At 39.5% G+C, this 20213-nt stretch overlaps 1 protein-coding gene across 1 annotated transcript in view; it reads right to left on the bottom strand.

The window, feature by feature from the left end:
* Window positions 1–2565: 2565 nt before the first annotated feature.
* The window catches only part of LOC142743460 (sialate:O-sulfotransferase 1-like), a 159127-nt gene continuing 141479 nt past the window's right edge, over window positions 2566–20213 (bottom strand). Inside the window, exons 7-9 of the mRNA XM_075854242.1 lie at window positions 9795–9959; window positions 9477–9677; window positions 2566–3476 (exon numbers count right to left, since the gene is read on the bottom strand). Coding sequence (XP_075710357.1) covers window positions 3124–3476; window positions 9477–9677; window positions 9795–9959 — 719 coding nt within the window. The 3' untranslated portion in view covers window positions 2566–3123. The remainder of the gene's footprint in view (window positions 3477–9476; window positions 9678–9794; window positions 9960–20213) is intronic.

Here is a 20213-nt window from a genome sequence, read left to right as displayed (position 1 = left end):
GCTTTACACTCTTGTCGCTTTCAAGTTTTGCTAAGGGGCTCCATGGTCACTTGTTATGCTACTAAATAGTAGTTGACTTTTAGTCCCCTTCAACAGCACCCTCTACTTGGTTTTAAAGTTATTGCTTATAAATTTGGAAAATTACTAGAAAAGTGAGCGTGGTCTCTAATGGTGACATAACTTAGGCTACATTTATTAACTAAAAAGGGGGGAAATGGTTGTTAGACAGGTCAAAATGTGCCTTTTAAAAGATTTAGAGCAAATCACTTAAAATACTTCCTTTACGTAGGGCTTATTCACACACTGTCGTTTTTCACGTCCGAGTTTCACCCGTGTGGGACCTGTTTTCACTGATCCCCATAGACTTGAGTCTATTGAGGGATCTGTGAAAACTGAAGAAAATAGGACCTATTCTATTTTTCAATGGACCATTCACATGGTCCGTTAAAACAATGGCGGTGTGAATGGCCCCATTGAAATACATGCATCCGTGTGATGGCCGTTGTTTCATAGCCATCACATGGACGTATTCTAGGTTCGTGTGAATAAGCCCTTAGACTGTCATTAAAAATGTCATATTTAGGCCCATAATAAGTAGAGCACTTTTTAATAACTAAACCAAACCCATAGTAATTAAAAGTGTTTGCCAATCTGAACAAATTTTTTGTTCTCTGGCCCATTAGAGAGGCACTTTATGTAAATTGTGGTGAAGGTTATTTTCTTACGGTTGGCTGTATTTGTGAGTTATCCATTCCCTTCTGGTCCTCAGCGGTGTCATGGGACCAACTTCTATAGCGTCTCACATGTGAACAGGAAGTCAGTTTCTCTATTCATTACAATCACAGCCTCGATGTGAGTCTTATAGGAATGAATAGAGAAACTGACTTCCTGTTCACACATTAGACGCCATGTCCATTGTGGAGTCCTATTGCTGGTCACATGACACAGCTGAGGACCAGAAGGGAGTGAATAACTCACAAATACAGCCACCGGTAAGAAGATTATACACCACAATTTACATAATGTGCCTATCCAACGGGCCAGAGAGTAAATTTTTTTGTGGGGTTGATCCTTTAATAACCATAGTAAAAACCCAGATAATACTCAAAAACTTCTTTAAAAAAAAGTCTTCATTTTAGCTTGGAATCCAAAAGAGAAATTATCGATATTGCACTTCTTCCAGTGTGGTAAACTGTTCTTACCTAGTGAAGATATATATAAACACCAAATGTGGATGTCCTGCTTTCATTATCACAATAGAAAAGCCTGGTGCTTTTAGTCTGCTCAGTATGCTCGTTATAATATGCTTCCTTTTTGGTTTATGTTACATTTTCATTGGGAACTTTATGACCACATGATCACTTAAAGGGGTTTTCTATTTTTATGTAAATAAAGCTTAATGTGGTATTTTCAAAATCATAAATGATCACCTTTCCACAGGATAGGTGATAATTTTCTGATCACTGGGGTCCCATCGCTGGGACCCCCACCTATCGTGAGAACAGGGATCACAAACCCACAGATCCTCCTCACTGCTCAATCGCAGTGAGGAAGACATTAAATGGAGTGGCAGTCGAGCATGTGTGCTGCCGGTTTATTTAAAGTCCATGGAAATTACGGAAACAGTCAAGTATAGCAGAGGGAACATGCTCTACTGCTGCTCCATTTAAGCTCTTTCTCACTGCAGAAGTGCAGTGAGAAGGATCTGGGGGTTCAGGGCCCCAGTTCTCATGATCCGTTGGGGTCCAAGTGGTGGGGCCCCCAGTGATTAAAAACGTATCACCTATCCGAACCTTTAATCATTGTACAACGACAAGTTCTGCAACTTTCTATTATATTTTATGTTTAAATTGCTCACCAGAGACAGCAAACATTGTACATTGATAGTCCTACTCTCAGCTGAGAAGTGGATATATTTGTATTCAGTCTAGGCAATGCTCTGTGAGCTAAATACATCATGAGCAGCTGTACACATCCATCTGGTAGTTTGCTACAATGTATGAGTCTGGTGTCCAGGTTTTTGGCTTACAGAGCATTGCCTAGACTGGATACAATTGTATTCACTTTACAGATGGATTAGGTCTATACAGGTGTTTAGCTTCTGGGTGTGAACAATGTTTTCACTCACTGACAGCAAACAGAGATCTTGACACGCAAAATATATTAGAAAGTTGTATAACTTATTATACGGTGATTACGATTTTTCGCATAAATTCAGAAAACCCTTTTAAAGGGTTGTTCCATTCCTTTTGTTCAGCAGCCCCAGATGATCAGCTGATTTGTTTGAGCAAGTAGTAAAAGAACAGAACAATCCGAAGAAGATTGATCAGATATTAATTAATATAAAACAGGTTTATGAAACTAATGTCTACAATGAAGAAGAAACTTCTCTTATTTTCTACATATAATACAAGATATTTGTTTCTATCTGCTTCTTATTACCTATTTCCAATGCTATTTTTAGTCCCTCCCTACAATGTTTTTCTTGATATGCCCTTTTATTTGTGAGCTTGTTGAAATAATTTATAGTTATTGTTTTTTGTTTTCCAGTATTTTAGGATCTTGTATTATTTGTTGATTTCTTCTGCCTTACACGGCTGAATAAAATATATCAGCTTAACTCTCTGCTGATCAGACAAATATAGCAACCTCTCAACTGTGACCTCCAACTCAATTTTCTTTGGCTTGGAAAAAAAATACACATAAACCATGTTTTAATGAAAATATGCCCTTTTCTGCTCCCGACCTTTATTCATTTTATTTTTTTTTTTTTGCTTTTTTTTGTACAGAAGGAAATTCTGACACATTGCAGATTCTGGCTCTGCAACATATGAAACTACTCCTGAAAGGTATTGCTAAGAGGCAGCACACACCAACAAAGGAACCAGGTCCAGAAAACACAGTGTACAGGTGTACATCTCCCAGCCATCAGTACAGAGGAGGAACAGACATAGAAAGATGCTAATAACTTCAGCCTTGGTTTACAGCTCTCTACTATTCTTTACTGTATTTCTTTTTCAACATTGAGTTTCTTCGAAGCGCATAGAGCAGTGGAAAGATTTTACAGCTGTCAGTAGTGTATAAAGTCTTACAAACTCAAAAGAAATGCTTGTGTTCCAGATATCATCTTGGCATATATTCCTCTGGTAAGCCTGTAAAGTTTCTGGCCTTAAGTGCTTTATCTACCGTCCTGATAAATCCATCTATCGTATCCTTCATGTCTTGAGTGAATGGATCCATGACTGTCTGACTGGAGCCTACGCGCTTAAAATTCCCATCTTTGTTGTTCTCCACACAAAGGAGACGATCCTCATTTACTGGAACACTGAGGAAAGACAGCATTTCTTTAAGGTTTCCAATAAGGTCTTTCTTTAAGTCTTCATAGTGAACAACGAGAAGTTTCTTGCCGTACTGAAGCCAATCCAGGGCATGTGAAGCCCACCATGACGCATAGCTGTTCACAAACTCTGGCCATTCTAAATAAAAATAGAAAGTTTAGGTTTAGATACAGTATTTTAATTATTAGTTTTTTTTTATATATATTTTTATATGTATATTTATATATATATATATATATATATATATATATATATATAACTATTATATGTGTATATTAGTTTTGAGAACTGTATACGTAAAAGGACAATCCCCTACTTAGAATGAAGCTGTCCCAGCTGTTCATTGTGGTTCCTTCTACTCTAGCCCCTGGCTGTTTTTGCAAGGGGAAGGCCTGTGCGGCCGCTAATTTTGAGCACTGCAGGGGAAATATTAGTATTATATGGGACACATTCAAATTAATTAAACAAAGCAGGACCTGATCTGTGCAGCAACTCTCTGCTCAGGCTCATAGAGAAGGGTCCCCAACAGGGGACCCACTTCTATGACATCTATATACCCTAATAAGGCTTATGGAAATGGGTGTTTTAATGGGACAACCTATATAATAATCTCTGGCAAAAACATTGAGCACCTCTATAACACATATGTCATATGATAAACATATAATGTTTTATGAATTCATTTCAGATGGACATATATTCCAGTAACATGTAATGTCATAATCATGTTATCAGTTAGCAATGCCAGATCAGACAGGTTACGAAGCTATAGCATATTCAATCCCACCCTACACTTCCACACAGTTATCTACATTCTGACCTCATAGTTTGCCTTCTATGGTTAGGAACAGGGTAAGGGTCCGTTTACACCTGCCAATATTAACCGTAAAAACGAGTGCCGATCAACGAGACAGCTCGTTTGCTTCTTTCACAAGGAGCTATATATTGGGATGAGCATTCGTTATTACATTAGCTTGACCCCAAACATTTCCATAATGTCGGCAACACGAAAAGCTGCCGACAACGAAAATAGAGTTTCTGCTGCATAAAAAATACGATCAGACGATGAACAAGTGTGCTCATTCATCGCCTGATTGTTGCCCTGTTTACACGCTTAAATGCTTGTTTGCTCTATCATTGGCGCATATAAAAAGGCCTTTAGGATATTGGATTGCTTAGCCTTCATTGGAGGTAAAAGTGTTAGATGACCACAATTTTGTTTTCTACTCAAAGGGAGTTATTTCCATAAGTTTATCTTATTACTAGAAGTGTATAGTAATCGGTACATCTACGGTCAGGCTGCTATTCATTGTACTAGAAAACGCCAGAGGGAGATAAAATATTGTGGTTTAGCTAAAAAGGAGGGATAGTATTCATCATCTGCTATACATAAAGAAGCATTCGATTTGACACGCTTTTAAGGCTTACAAGTATTAGAAGGATGATTCATTTATAAGACAAGGAAAGATATTTTAGATCATTTCCTTATGCCATATGTGACTACTTAGTTGTGCCTACATGAACTCTTCTGAATGCTGCAAACTGCTTAAATTCAGGAGAATCAAGTACTTTATTAATTCTCATGTATCTCAGATTTTACTGTATATAATTAGCGACTTAGATCATTTTGTCTGCCCACTATTGTGCACTGATATATTCACTTATTCTCTTTATAAATCTTTTAATTTTCACTACTCCCAAAAAGAAAATCCATTCTGTTTGTGTACCATAAATACTATCTATGTCATTTACTCATAAGTTAAAGGGTATGTACATCTTTGTAACCATTTTTACTGTGACAATAAAAAATAAAGCAAATTTGCTTATAGTGCTTAAAAAGAACCCTACTTTTATGTGTCTACAGTTCCAAGGCAGATCTAAGGGTCTCTACTGTACATTCGGTAGGTTAGCAGAGGTAGGGTGATTCATGGAAGGCAGCATAACTACAGTTTTTTTGTACAGGGTGGGCCATTTATATGGATACACCTAAATAAAATGGGAATGGTTGGTGATATTAACGTCCTGTTTGTGGCACATTAGTATATGGGAGGGGCGAAACTTTTCAAGCTGTGTGTTGACCATGGCGGCCATTTTGAAGTCGGACATTTTGTATCCAACGTTAGTTTTTTCAATGGGAAGAGGGTCATGTGACACATCAAACTTATCGAGAATTTCACAAGAAAAACAATGGTGTGCTTGGTTTTAACGTTACTTTATTCTTTCATGAGTTATTTACAAGTTTCTGACCACTTATAAAATGTGTTCAAAGTGCTGCCCATTGTGTTGGATTGTCAATGCAACCCTCTTCTCCCACTCTTCACACACTGATAGCAACACGCAGAAGAAATGCTAGCACAGGCTTCCAGTATCCGTAGTTTCAGTTGCTGCACATCTCGGATCTTCACAGCATAGACAATTGCCTTCAGATGACCCCAAAGATTAAATTCTAAGGGGGTCAGATCGGGAGACCTAGGGGGCCATTCAACTGGCCCATGATGACCAATCCACTTTCCAGGAAACTGTTCATCTAGGAATGCTCGGACCTGACACAAGCCTGTTTCCGGCTTTCAAAATGTACGGTTACGCCACAAATGACGTAACCGTACCACGTGCTTCTCTATCTGATTAGAGCATGCGTGGTTAACACACTCCACCGCGCATGCTCTGTGAAATTATGTGGCCGCGTCTTCAGCGGCCGTGTATATTACACTGCGCATGCGCAAGGTTGAAGGTGTGTAACGTTAGTGTCCTAGTGGATACGTGTAATAAATATTTATTCATCCCCAGTGAGGTTAGTATAAAGTTCTAGGATCAGATTTTAGGTTGATTTAGATTACATGTGTAAGGGATCAATTAGCGACGGAATATGAAGTTGCGGGAATAACGGCCGTTTCGGCCGTCTTCCCGACAGATGCAGGAGCTGTGACAGCTGCTGTCTCGTACAGCAGCTGCCGCAGCTCCTACAGCGGGGACCGATCGCTGTGTCCCCGCTGTTTAACCCCTTAAAAGCCGCGTTCAATAGAGATCGCGGCTTTTTAGGGGTTAAGTTACCATCGCCGGCCTGCTACACGATAGCGGCCGGCGATGGTTACTATGGCAACCGGACACCAAACAATGGCGTCCGGCTATGCCATCGACGGAAGCCTAGTGGGTCCTGACAAAGTCAGTGAGTAGCTGACAGTTCTAATACACTGCACTACGCATGTTGTGCAGTGTATTAGAATAGCGATCAGGGCCTCCTGCCCTCAAGTCCCCTAGTGGGACAAAGTAATAAAGTTAAAAAAAAGATGTGTAAAAATAAGAAAATAAAAGTTTTAAAAGTGAAAAAATCCCCTTTTTTTCCCTTATCAGTCCTTTATTATTAATAAAAATATATAAATAAATAAACTATACATAATTGGTATCGCCGCGTCCGTAACGGCCTGAACTACAAAATGATGTCTTTATTTATCCCGCACGGTGAACGCCGTAAAATAAAATAATAATAAACCGTACCAAAATCACAATTGTTTGGTCACTTCACCTCCCAAAAAATGTATTAAAAATAGATCAAAAAGTCGCATGTACCGAAAAATGGTAATGATTGAAACTACAGTTCGTTACGCAAAAAATAAGTCCTCGCACGGCTTTATTGATGGAAAAATAAAAAAGTTCTGGCTCTTAGAATAAGGTAACACAAAAAGTGAATGATTTTTTACCAAACGTATTTTATTGTGCAAACGCCATAAGACATTAAAAAAAACTATAAACATCTGGTGTCACCGTAAGGCCGGGTTTACACGAGTGTGTGCGTTTTGCGCAAGCAAAAAACGCGGCGTTTTGCGTGCGCAAAAGGCACTTAACAGCTCCGTGTGTCAGCCCTTTATGATGCGCGGCTGCGTGGTTTTCGCGCAGCCGCCATCATTATGACACTCCGTTTGGATGTTTTTAAACAGAAAAGAACGTGGTGCTTTTCTGTTTTCATTCATCCTTTACAGTGTTGTTGCGCGAATCACGCTTGTCCCACGGAATTGCTTCCGTGCGACATGCGTGGTTTTCACACACCCATTGACTTCAATGGGTGCGTGATGCGCGAACTGCGCACAAATATAGGACGTTGTGCGTTTCACGGAGTGGACATACGCTGCGTGAAAATTACGCACCTGTCTGCACGGCCCCATAGACTAACATAGGTCCCTGCGACGCGCGTTGCACGGACGTATAACACGCTCGTGTAAATGAGCCCTAATCATATCGCCCCGCAGAATAAAGTGAATATGTCATTTATAGCGCACGGTGAACGCTGTAACAAAAATAGAATAAAAAAACAATAGTAGAATTGCTGTTTTTTAGTCACCACGCCACTTAAAAATAGAATAAAAACTGATCAAAAAGCCGCATGCACCCCATGAAAACTACAATGAATTCCTCAAGGGGTCTAGTTTCCAAAATGGGGTCACTTTTGGGGGTTTCTACTGTTTTGGTACCACAAAACCTCTTCAAACCGTTTAACCCCTTAATGAGCGGGCCATTTTGCGCGTTAATGACCTTTGGATTATTGTTTGTTTCTTCACGGTCGCATTCCAAGAGTCGTAACTTTTTTTTTTATTCCGTCGACATAGCCGTATAAGGGCTTGTTTTTTGATACTTATAATATATTGATTCACTTTTATTAACTTTATTTTAGGAGAGAATTGAAAATTAGCAGCTATTCCAGCATTCATTTTCACGTTATAAATTTACGCCGTTTACTATGCAGCGTAAATAACATGTTAACTTTATTCTATGGGTCGGCACGATTACGGGGATACCAAATATGTAAAGGTTTTATATGTTTTCCTACGTTTGCACAATAAAAAGCCTTTTAGAAAAAAATTACTTGTTTTTGCATCGCCGCATTCCAAGAGCCGTAACGTTTTTATTTTTCCGTCAATGTGGCCGTATGGGGACTTGATTTTTGTGAGACAATGTGTAGTTTTCATTAGTACTATTTTGGGGTACATAGGACTTATAGATTAATTTATTTATTTTTTTATGGGGGAATGGGAGAAAAGAGCGAATTTTGCCGTTGTTTTTTTGCGGTTTTTTTGGACGCCGTTCATCCGGCGGTTTAATTAATGTGTTAATTTTATTGTTCAAGTTGTTACGATCGCGGGGATACCATATATGTGTATGTGTGATTTGTTTTGACACTTTTACTAAATAAAACCACTTTTTGGGCAAAAAAAGTAGTTTTATTTGATTTTCACTGTAATTTTTTTTTTTTTTTTCACCAACTTTATTTAACTGATTGACATTTTTGTTTTTAGTCCCACCAGGGGACTTCACTATGCGATCTGCTGATCGCATATATAATGCTTTGGTATACTTAGTATACCGAAGCATTATTGCCTGTCAGTGTAAAACTGACAGGCAATCTGTTAGGTCATGCCGGAGGCATCGCCTAACAGGCAGATGCTGAAGACAGACTTGGGGGTCTTTGTTAGACCCCCGCTGCCATGGAAACCCGACGGCGACCCGCGATTTCTTTGCGGGGGCGCCGATGGGGGGACAGAGGGAGCTCCCTCCCTCTGTCAAACACATTAGATGCCGCTGTCACTATTGACAGCAGCATTTAATGGGTTAAACTGCCGGAATCGGAGCGCGCTTCGATTCCCGCAGTTGCAGCAGGAGCCAGGCTGGGTACAGTGACAGTACCCGCACGATTACAGGACGGATATATCCGTCCTCCTGCGCGAACTAGCTGCTGCTGAGGACGGATATATCCGTCCTTCGGCGTTAAGAGGTTAAAAACGCAGATATCCAGTGATTTCAGCTTGTGCTATCAGTAATAGAATGAGAGCACCAAAATGAAGACTGAGATTGCAGAAGTTAGTAGAGCTGGGTGTAGTAGGCGGAGCAAGTGCACTGCTGCATGCACATTGCATGCTGGGACTAGAGCATTGCATGCAGGGAGGAGAAACACAGGAAGAGAAGAGGAATGAACTTACTGAACAAAACAAACCTCTCAAGGTAAACAATAGGGAGTAGTGTTACTAAAACCATTTATTATCAAGAAAAAGATAGTCAGAGTGCACTAATATATTAATAGAGGAACATTGCATTGATTTAAAAAAAAAAAAAAAAGGATTGGAAAACCCCTTTAAATCTATTTCTCACCTTTACTTTTCCAGTGCCTCTCTGTTGCATATCCTAGGTGTCCCGCACACTTTCTGTTAAACTCTGCCATCAAGGCTTTGTAAGGGTTACGAATCAGTAGAATGGAGGAATCATACATTTCAATCTCTCTTTTGCCACTTTCATGGGTCTTTACACATATTGTCCGTCCACTTCTCCAGTGATCTTTTTCACCTTTAAAGCCTTGAAAAACAACCAAGATTTGTCAAAGATAAGAAAATGCCAACATCACCATGTGTTAGCAACAAAGCAATAGGAAAGTGACATGTACCACATTTGGTAGTTTAACCAATACTATACCTTTATTGTATAATGCTCCATCGAAGTAGTAGCTTCCAGTGTAGTATCCTGTGGTATGCTCTATAAGGTGCCTCACCCATGTATTTCCTGCTCCAGGAAAGCTTGACAAAGCAATAAACACTTTGGACTTTGTAGGTAGGAACTTCCTTGTTGTACAACGGGTATCTTAAAAAGAACATAAAGAAAACGGATATGATTTTTTTGCAGAAAAGAGCAATTTGGATTCTGGAACCCCTGGAACCTACTACTGTTGTGAGAAGTTTCATTGAGCTGCTGTAAATATAAGGACTTTATTAAAGAAGCATTTTAAAATCCACCTGGCAGAGGAAGTAAGGCTTCGTTGACATCCGTTCATGGATTCTGACTGAAAGGTCTGACGGAACCCATGAACGGAAACCAAACGGAAACCATAGCTTTCTGTTTGAATTATCATTGATTTCAATGGTAACACTTCAGTTGCTAATGGTTTCCGTTTATCTCCGTTCCGTGAGGCTTCCATTTTTTTTGTGGAATCAATAGCATAGTCAGCCACGCTATGAATTCCGCCGAAAAAACAGAAAACTTATGGAACGGACACAAATGGACACCATTAGTAACGGAAGCATTACCATTAAAATAAATGGTTTTCTATCTCTGGCGGGCACTGCATAAATATTGCCACATATCCTATAAACAACAATATATACCACAAAGCACAAACGGGTATGTATATACGGCAAAAAATACTATAGAATCACTATGTATATCAAAAAAGTATACATTTTATTCACAGTAAATACGCTTAATAAATGATAAAAACACTTAAAAAAGCATAAACATGCTCTACAAAATCTTGGAGGGGGAGAGAGATGCCACCCTAATGTTACCCCTGAGGAAGCCACATTTCTGGCGCTATGCATGGGGCATTTAGTCCCCTTTCTGACCATCATGGGATTACGCGGTTTCCAGCAAACAATTTGATGCAATATTTTTTTCAGACTCATGCTTTTACAACTCAAATGCATGTTTAGGGGAATTGGTGGAAGTGTGGGGAAGTGTGGGGACATTTGTTGGTTGGCCACTTATTAGGGTGGCAACTCTCTCCCCCTCCAAGATTTTGTAGAGCAGGTTTATAAATAAAATATCACTTATTGCATAATACCTTGGAGTGCTGAGTTCCCATTTTTATATTTTTTGGCTATGCCATAAATGTTTAAGATTTGAAATCCCCTATAAGTTTTTGTACATGCGTAATAACGAGGATTAACTGCTAACTGATTTCCTGGGGCTGGCATTTTAAAGAGTAAGGCCCCATGCACACGACCGTAAAAATCGTCCCTAATTGTGGACCGCAATTACGGTCCGCAATTACGGACCCTTTCACTTCTATTGTACATGGACACCTTCCCATTTATTTATGGGAAGATGTCCGGGCCGTAGAAGTGCACCATAAAAAGATAGGACATGTCCTACCTTTTGTTTTTTTTACGGGCCGTGCTCCCATACCATACTGTGTACAAGGGGCATAAGCAAACAAACAAACAAACAAACTCAAACCCCACTGTTGTATGTACCTCAGAGGTAGAGCATGCAAATGCAGTGGGGCCCGTGGAAAGATGTTCCCTTTATGCTAAAATGTTGTTTACCTGCACAGGCATATATACATCTCCCAATGAATTCAATAGGATCTGTATGAATCCATATGCAGTGAGCACTCCTAGTGGTGACTGCAGGCAGCCAAAATTTGATCATTTAACTCTATCGTTGTGTTTAAAGGCTATATCAAACCCTTGAAAGTAATTTTTCTTATAAAAATGTCTATCAGTGTGCTTGGTGAAACTTTCAAATTAGTTTTTACTAAAGAGCAGAGCAGCTGTATCATTCGCTAAGACCTGAATCCATCAGTCCCGCAGACTTGACGGATTCAGTGTCAGCGGGTCAACCTGTAATGGATAACAGGTGGATTCTACGTGTCGGAGACTCGCAGGACCCGCTTTCACTGAACCCGTCAGTCCCGTGGACCAGACAGGAACTGGATTTAGTGAACGATACAGCTGCTCAGTATACAGACCACTTGTATCTCAAAAAGTAAAAAGGTTTTTAATTTTTAATAAAAAATAATTTGAAAGTTTCACCAAACACACGGACCTTTTTATTTAAAAAAAAAAAACAATTTCAAAGGTTCACATAGCCTTTAAGGAAAGCAGATGATTTTAAGTTCTGTGTAAAAAAACAAAACGTTTGGACCCTCTGGATGTATTATAAAATGTAATAAGCACCAACAGTGCCCAGCAGCCAAGTGCCAGTAAAATGGATCATAGCTCGGTGTCAACTATCATTTTGATTTTGCCTCCAATTATGAGTGATCCTATGACATCAATAGTACCAAGAATACTATGATGATATGTTATTTTGTGAATGACCTAGTGCTAGGTATGCCTGATCATGATGACTTCATTACATCCAGAAGACCCTTATAAATGATCTTGTGCCATCCCCCTTTTCCCACTCAAATATTCGATAAGAAGTTAGACAGAATAGTTGGGGGGAAAAAATCTTCTTATCTACTATTCTTGAATCTGCTCCTCTACTTACAGATCTAATGCATTGGTCATTTTGCAATGTGTTCTGCGGGCTTTAGATTTGTGCATTCCACTTTCTATATGCAGCTGACTTCCATTCTCTATAAATAACGCCACTATAAATAACAAGCAGAATATACGGAGACTTATGTTTGTGTAGTCTCTTATTTCACAGTAAGGGAGTAATACTTCACTCGTATGATTCTTTACAGCCACAGCATATCTGTCATGCACAATGGTATCTGAAGATGCAAACAGATTGGGAGCCACATGTGACTCATAAGCCACTGGATAGGGAACAGTGATCCGAATGTTTCTTTAGTTGCACTTTGGTTTGCAAAGTCCTATAACATGGCAGTCATCAGCATGGCACACCCAGGATTAATACTTAAATCTACCACTTCTTACTCGCACAAATTCACACCAAACTATCTGAAGGCTTTTTAAGCGGTTATCCGGGGACCAAAAATTGCTTTGCATTCATATATTTATGTAAAAAGAAGTCGCTTACTAATATACTTTAATTAAAAATTCGGTAATAAATGGTGCCGTTCAAACCCGGTGAACTGTTCCCGGAAGAACTGAAGCTTTTCTAATATTGATGACGCGCCGGCACGGCCCCACGTGAAGCCCCTTCTGCCAACAGCTGGCAACATGGTGTCTTGTTCTGAGAGCTTTCACGATAACTTGCCGTCACCAGAGGAATCAAATTCAAAATTTATAGAAACTCTCTGCCAGAAGACATTGCCATGGTTAAATCAGTGATTTTTATTTTTTTTAAAATAGGCCTAAATGGCTTTCTTGAAAGTAATAATATAAAAAGTTACGAATAGTAGATTACTGGAGATGGGTCGTTGATCCAAGGATTTATTCTGATTGCATATTCGAGTTGGGAAGGAATTTTTCCCCTAACTTGAGGAAAATGTTCTTCTGTCTTTTTTTTTTTTTGCCTTCCTCTTGATCAACAGTGCAAGAGAATAGGCTGAACTGGATGGACTTGTGTCTTTTTTCTGCCTTACATAATGTACTATCTTACTATGTTACTGATTTCAATGTACATATAGTAGGTGGTCCTCTACTGCAGTGGACATAGCTCTTGGCTTTAGCTAAAAGGAAGTGGAACCATTTCCAGGTCTATAAAAGCCCAGTTAGGGAATATGAAAAGCGGCTTTCTAAAGCAACTAACGCCATGCAGGGCCACACTATCCATGAGGCAAGATGAGTTTCTCGCCTCAGGCGGCGACCTGTTGCCTCTCTGAGGGAGCGGCGGCGCCACTGAAACCAGCCACCGCCACCCGCTCCTGCACTATTATTGTATCTGCATTTATAGAACGCAGATACAATTACATGCATAAGCTCTGCAAGTTCTGTGTCCTGCTATTCAGAGCCTTTCAATGTTGCAAGTGCCACGATGGTGTAATCGCGCCGCCATTTGCATCGTTGAATGGAGCAGGGAAAGGTACCCTGCCAATCAGAGCCTTTCAATGATGCAAGCAGGGTGGGCCATATGTGGGGCACTATTTACAGGGGGGGGCTATGTGTAGGGCACTATCTACAGGGGGCTATATGTAGGGCACTATCTACAGGGGGCTATATGTTGGGCACTATCTACAGGGGGGCTAAATGTGGGGCACTTTCTACAGGGGGGCTAAATGTAGGGCACTATCTACAGGGGGCTAAATTTAGGGCACTATCTACAAGGGGCTACTATCTACAAGGGGATCCATGGGGGGCACTATCTACAGGGGGCACTGTGTGTGTGTGTGTGTGTGGGACACAATGTATGGTGCTATTATAATTAGCGACACAGTGTATGGCGCTATTATAATTAGAGGTGCAGTGTATGGGGCTATTATATTTAGGGGTGTAGTGTTTGGCACCATGAGGATTTTATCTTCGTTTATAGGTGCAGAAATGTTGAAAAGTGAGAAGCTAAAGACATCTGAGCGGCAAACTGCGGAAGTGGGCTATGGCTGGGAGAAGTCATCATAGAGGTCTGGACCGGATGGAGAAGAAAAGAGAAATAAAAACAACTAGAATCTGAAAAGACGTCACCTGTGAGTCACTCAATGTAAATGTTTATTCTGCCTCTAATTAGTACTGTAGTCACTGTATGATCTGCAGCGAGATGATGGGTGGAATTATTATTTTTTTGTGAAACAGCAACTCCCAACACATCCTTACCATTTTTTGGGCCATGCTGGGAACTGTAGTTTTACGCCGTACAAACCCTTACGGCAGGGGTTGCACTAAATTGTATTGTATTTGTGCTGGTGCTGTATTTATGTACTGACCTTTGTTCTGGTGATGTATATATGTACTGAGCTTGTTTCTGCTACTGTATATATGTACTGAGCTTGGTTCTGTGGTTGTATTTATGTAGTGAGCTTGGTTCTGGTGCTGTATTTATATGCCGAATTTTGTTCCGGTGCTGTATTTACTTATTGAGCTTGGTTCTTATTTTGTGTGTGTATATATATACTGTATATATATATATATATATATATATATATATATATATATATATATATATTCCAACAGAGAAAGCAGCAGCACTCAATCCCAATTCAGGAAAAGCTTATGCGTGTGAACAGGTGCCAGCAAGTAGTCCAGATCCAATGACTATATCAATATTCCAAAAAAGTAAATCTGCAGCACTCCAATAAAGTAGATGAAGAGACGGAGGTCCTAATGTTGGACTGAAACGTTGCACCTTTTGTATGTTGGCGTGAATAAACCACAGTTTTTTCATCTACTTTATTGGAGTGCTGCAAGATTTACTTCTTTAGAACATATATACATGTGTATATATATATATATATATATATATATATATATACTGAGCTTGCTTCTGGTGTTGTATTTATATACTGAGCTTGGTTGTGGTGCTGTATATATGTAAGGAGCTTGGTTCTGGTGTTGTATGTATGTACTGAGCTTGGTTCTGGTACTGTATATATGTACTGAGCTTGGTTCTAGTGTTGTATGTATGTACTGATCTTGGTTGTGGAGCTGTAATTATATAGGATAGGAGTTGTTTTCAATTCATTGTATATTTAATGGGAACCGGTCAGGTAGTTTTAACCACTTGAACCGCCACCATGCAGTAATACATGACCTGACAATATTTCCAAACATTCCCTTGTATGTTTTTTACAGATGCAGCAAAATCTATAAAATAAACTTTTAAAACGGAGCATACTATATGCTAATTACTCATTAGAGGGTCATGGGGCGGTGCCACTATCCTGAAGAGTCACATAGCCCTGCCTTCAAACCCACCTTCCCATGCTTGATCGATTGTTACACATCACTAGCAGCTTCCTCCAACTGTGTCGCATGCGCCATTGCCTTGTACTACTTGGGCACGCACCGTGCAGCGAGGTGTACTCTGCCCGGCTTCATAGCTGCACCACGCATGTCAGGGGAGTAAAGGCAATGCCCCGAAATATGGCTGAAAATACGGGGGCTGAACGCCTCCAAACATTGATTTTAAAGGGGAAAACGGCATTTAGTTCCCATGGGGCCCCGTAAAAAAGAAGTGCATGTCAGTTCTTGAGCAGTTTTTTATTGGGTCAATAGAAAAACAGCTTCAAAAACGTCCGTAAAAAATGCATCAAAAAACGCTTGATGCTTAAAAAATGGCAGAAAATTAGAGGCTGTTTTCTCTTTTTGTTAAGCGTGTGATCATAGCCTAAGAGTGGGAGCTGCTCTTTGCAGTGCCTCTCTGCTCTGTTCATGAAGAGGGGTCTTGAGTTGGGGACCCCTCTATGAATTTCATATGCCCTTATTGAGTATATGGACAGGAGTTGTCCTGATTATATAACCCCTTGTGTGGTAATGTCGCTAATCCTTATTCAGAGGTCCACAGAGTTATTAGTCTACCCCTGGATTGACAGACAGACAGACAGACAGACAGACAGACAGACAGACAGACAGACAGACAGATAGATAGATAGATAGATAGATAGATAGATAGATAGATAGATAGATAGATAGATAGATAGATAGATAGATAGATTAGATAGATAGATTAGATAGATAGATAGAGCAATGGTGGACATACATGTCAGAATCCAAAAAATGTTAAACGCCTGAATGTAGCTTGCGGACACTACAATTATTCAGTTGTGTCCTGCACATGGAGGACTAAGATATGTTCACTGTAGATAAATAAATGGAAAGACAAACACATGAAGGCAGAACTCATCTAGTTATTTAACTAAATAATGATAAATCACACTATTGATCAAACCATAAGTGTGCATCTCCATTTGCATTGTCTTTCAGACTTTAATATTTGTTCATTGATATTTTTAGGCCCATGTAGTTTTTTCTTCATGAAATGGAAAATAAATTAAATATTTGCTTTCAATTATGACATTAATCTAGTTAGCCCTTAGCTTGAGACAAGCGTTCTGGCTGATCTGAAATTACAAGCACGCACCTGTTCTACAACGTGTGCTGTCCGCACTTCATATTTGTCAGTATTTTGTAGTCTATGGAGAGAATTATATGCAGACAATGGACTGCTTCATTAGGGTCATCAACACATCATTTCAAAACATGGAGCACATTTTTTATGTTTCAACGTGTTAGAACAACAAGGGACCTGTGACCCATTCTGATTGTTTATTTGCGAATTCATTCTATTTCCCAGCAGGACCAGAAATCCAGCTCAGGCTCAGCTGAACTTATATGATAATTCAGAGAACAAGCAGCAATGCCTAAGGATGCATGAATTATTAAATACTGTAACTTCACTGGGGTGGCTCTGACTTGTGTCAGTGCAAGAGGATTTCATCTGCAGAAAACATGGAGGTGATAATGTATCATCTAGTCATTATTTATGACGTATACTTACGTCATAGCTGGGTAGGGGTAGTATGGAGCAGGCTCATGGGCTGAGCCCGCTCCATACAACATGGGTGTTGGCTGTATGTTACTCCACTGTAATGAGCGGGATCGTGCTCGAGTGCGATCCTGCTCGTTTAAAGCCCTTGATGCCACAATAGCGACTGCGGCATTTAAAGCGTTAGAAAGAGGGGTGCGACCACCTCTAACAGCCCTTTGCCATCCGTGATGCAATCATGGGATGCAGATGGTTGACATGGCAGCCTGGGGGCCTAATGAAGGCCCCCAGGCTTGCTATCTTTGTACTCCTATTAAGCCCGGCCTGAGGTGCCTGTCAGAAACACGATCTATAGCAATACGTTAGTATTGCAGTATATAGTGCTAGCAATCCAACAATCGCTGGTTCAAGTCTTCTAGAAGGACTAATAAAAAAAGCAAAAATCTGTTAAATAAAGTACATATTATGTAAAAAATATAAATATTAAAAGTTTAAAAATCCACCTTTTCTCATTTCCCCCCTAAAGCATTGTAAAAAAATTTTTTAATAAACAATTGTTTTTTTTGCGTCCATAAAGGTCTGAATTATTTTACACTATTTTTGGTCACTTCAGCTCCCACAAAAAATGTAAGAAAAAGTAACCAAAAACTTGCATGAACCCCAAAATACACCACTAAAAACTACAGCTCGTCCTGCAAAAAAATAAGCCCTCATACTGCTCTATCTACGGAAAAAGAAAAAAGTTATGGCTCGCCGGATTTGGCAGCATAAAATACATTTTATTTTTTACAGTTAGTTTTTTCCCTGTAAAAGTAGTAAAATATAAAAAAAATATAAATTTTGTATTGCCGTAATTGTATTGACCCACATAATAAACAACATGTCGTTTTAATTGCACAAAGTGTAAAATCACAGTTTTTTTTCACTTTCCACCCTGCAAATATTTTTTTTTTACCCATTTTCTAGTATATTGTATGGTACAATAAATGGTGCCATGAAAAACTACAACTTGTCCCGCAAAAATCAGTAATGTCTATTGTAAGGTAGGGAGGACAATTTTTTTATGAAAATCTGCAATATAGCTGCGGTAAGAGGCGGATAATATTTTGTATTTATTTGTCTCCGGACACATAGTTACTAAATAACTTTAATACCTATTATTTTTGTACAAAATACCATCACTAATATATTTCACAGTCAGGGTATGTGCACACACAAAATCAAAAAACGTCTGAAACTATGGAGCTGTTTTCAAGGGAAAACAGCTCCTGATTTTCAGACGTTTTTTAATCATACTCACGTTTTTCACTGCATTTTTGGAGCTGTTTTTCTATAAAGTCAATGAAAATTGGCTCCAAAAATGTCCCAAGAAGTGAGATGCACTTCTTTTTCGCGGGCGTCTTTTTACGTGCCGTTTTTGGTAAACGAGGCGTAATAAAACGCCCCATCGGAACAAAACGCCGTATTTCCCATTAAAATCAATGGGCAGATGTTTGGAGGCGTTCTGCTTCTGTTTTTTCAGCCGTTTTTCGAGACGTTTACGGCCCAAAAAAGGGCTGTAAACACTACGTGTGCACATACCCTCAGGCTGATGTTTGCAGCCCCATAGTAACCGAGATCTCCATTTTTTATTTATTGTTTGGAATTATCAACTACTCTGTTGCCAAGTCAAATCTTGCTTGATGTTTGACCTCCTCTAAGCCCTTATATTATTTTATCTTAAGCAGCAGAGGTGGAAAAGCTGAGACTGTAGGACATATAGAACAATGTAGGCATATTACTGGAATGTTAGTTACATGTATGGGCATTGTGTAAAGGTGATGCAACTAATAATGTACAATGTATAGTGCACCATACGTTAGCGTTGCCATAATAAAACATTTATTCAACCATTGCACTCTAAATTCACTAATTGTTAAAGAATTGCGAATACATCTTTCTCCTAGCATTCCTCTGTTAATATACATTGCTAACAAGCTTTGTGTCATTAACTGGAGCTATGTGACACTACTTAGAATGTAGCTTACTAAATTAAAAATTCCTGCGAATGCCAATCCATCATCAACTATGGCGGCCAGCAGCGGTTTACTGCACTCTATAGTCAACTAAAAGAGCTATGTCTACAGACTAATGCCAAATTGGCAGTGACCAAAGTCTAAAGAAGTGGAAAACATCAGGAATTTTAAATCCCTTCAACAACCAGCAAAGTAGTGATACATCCATTACTGAAAAGTAGCATTTTTGCTAATACAACTACGCTAGGAAATTCCTATAAAAGTAATTTCCTAATATTTAGTAAAATATAGCTTTATGTTGGCAGGAAGTTACACAATAAATATTTGGTAATTACCATGTGTACTGGCTTTTAACTAGAGGGGGTTTTACACTGGCCAATTATCATGCAGATGAGCATTTATAGAACGCTTGTTGCTGATAATTGCCCTGTGTAAACAGAGGAACGATCAGCAGATGATTGACTAAACGCTCGATCATGGGGACTATGTAGCTATAGGCACTCCGTGTACTATTACAGGTTACCTTCATATCAAGCTGCAGCCAATCACAATCGGGCTGGATGTCAAGAGAGGGACGCGTCACCGTTGCCTTGGTGACGCGTCCCTCTCTTGACATCCAGCCCGATTGTGATTGGCTGCAGCCTGATATGAAGGTAACCTGTAATAGTACACGGAGTGCCTATAGATACATAGTACAGAGGTACAAGGACAATGTCTGCCTCTGTATAGGCTCAATGCTCATGGCGGAGCTGTGTGCAGTAAGACATTTTTAACAATGACTGACAAATGTTTAGCTTGTGTATAGACGCATGTAAAATAAAGCTGTTAACAATAAGGTGTTTTCATGGTTGCACCATGAGAAGTAATTACGGTTTTATCCTTCAATTTTCTGTTTTACTATTACTTCTGTTATTGCCTTTTCTCATTATCCTTTTATTAACTTATTCTAAGGAATTGGAGGGACATTGCAGCGGTTTCATTGTCAGGTGGT

The sequence above is a fragment of the Rhinoderma darwinii genome, chromosome 2, assembly GCF_050947455.1.
Source record: "Rhinoderma darwinii isolate aRhiDar2 chromosome 2, aRhiDar2.hap1, whole genome shotgun sequence".
NCBI lineage: Eukaryota > Metazoa > Chordata > Amphibia > Anura > Rhinodermatidae > Rhinoderma > Rhinoderma darwinii.
Note: the sequence above shows the minus strand (reverse complement) of the source record. Positions and strands in the feature narration are given on the sequence as shown.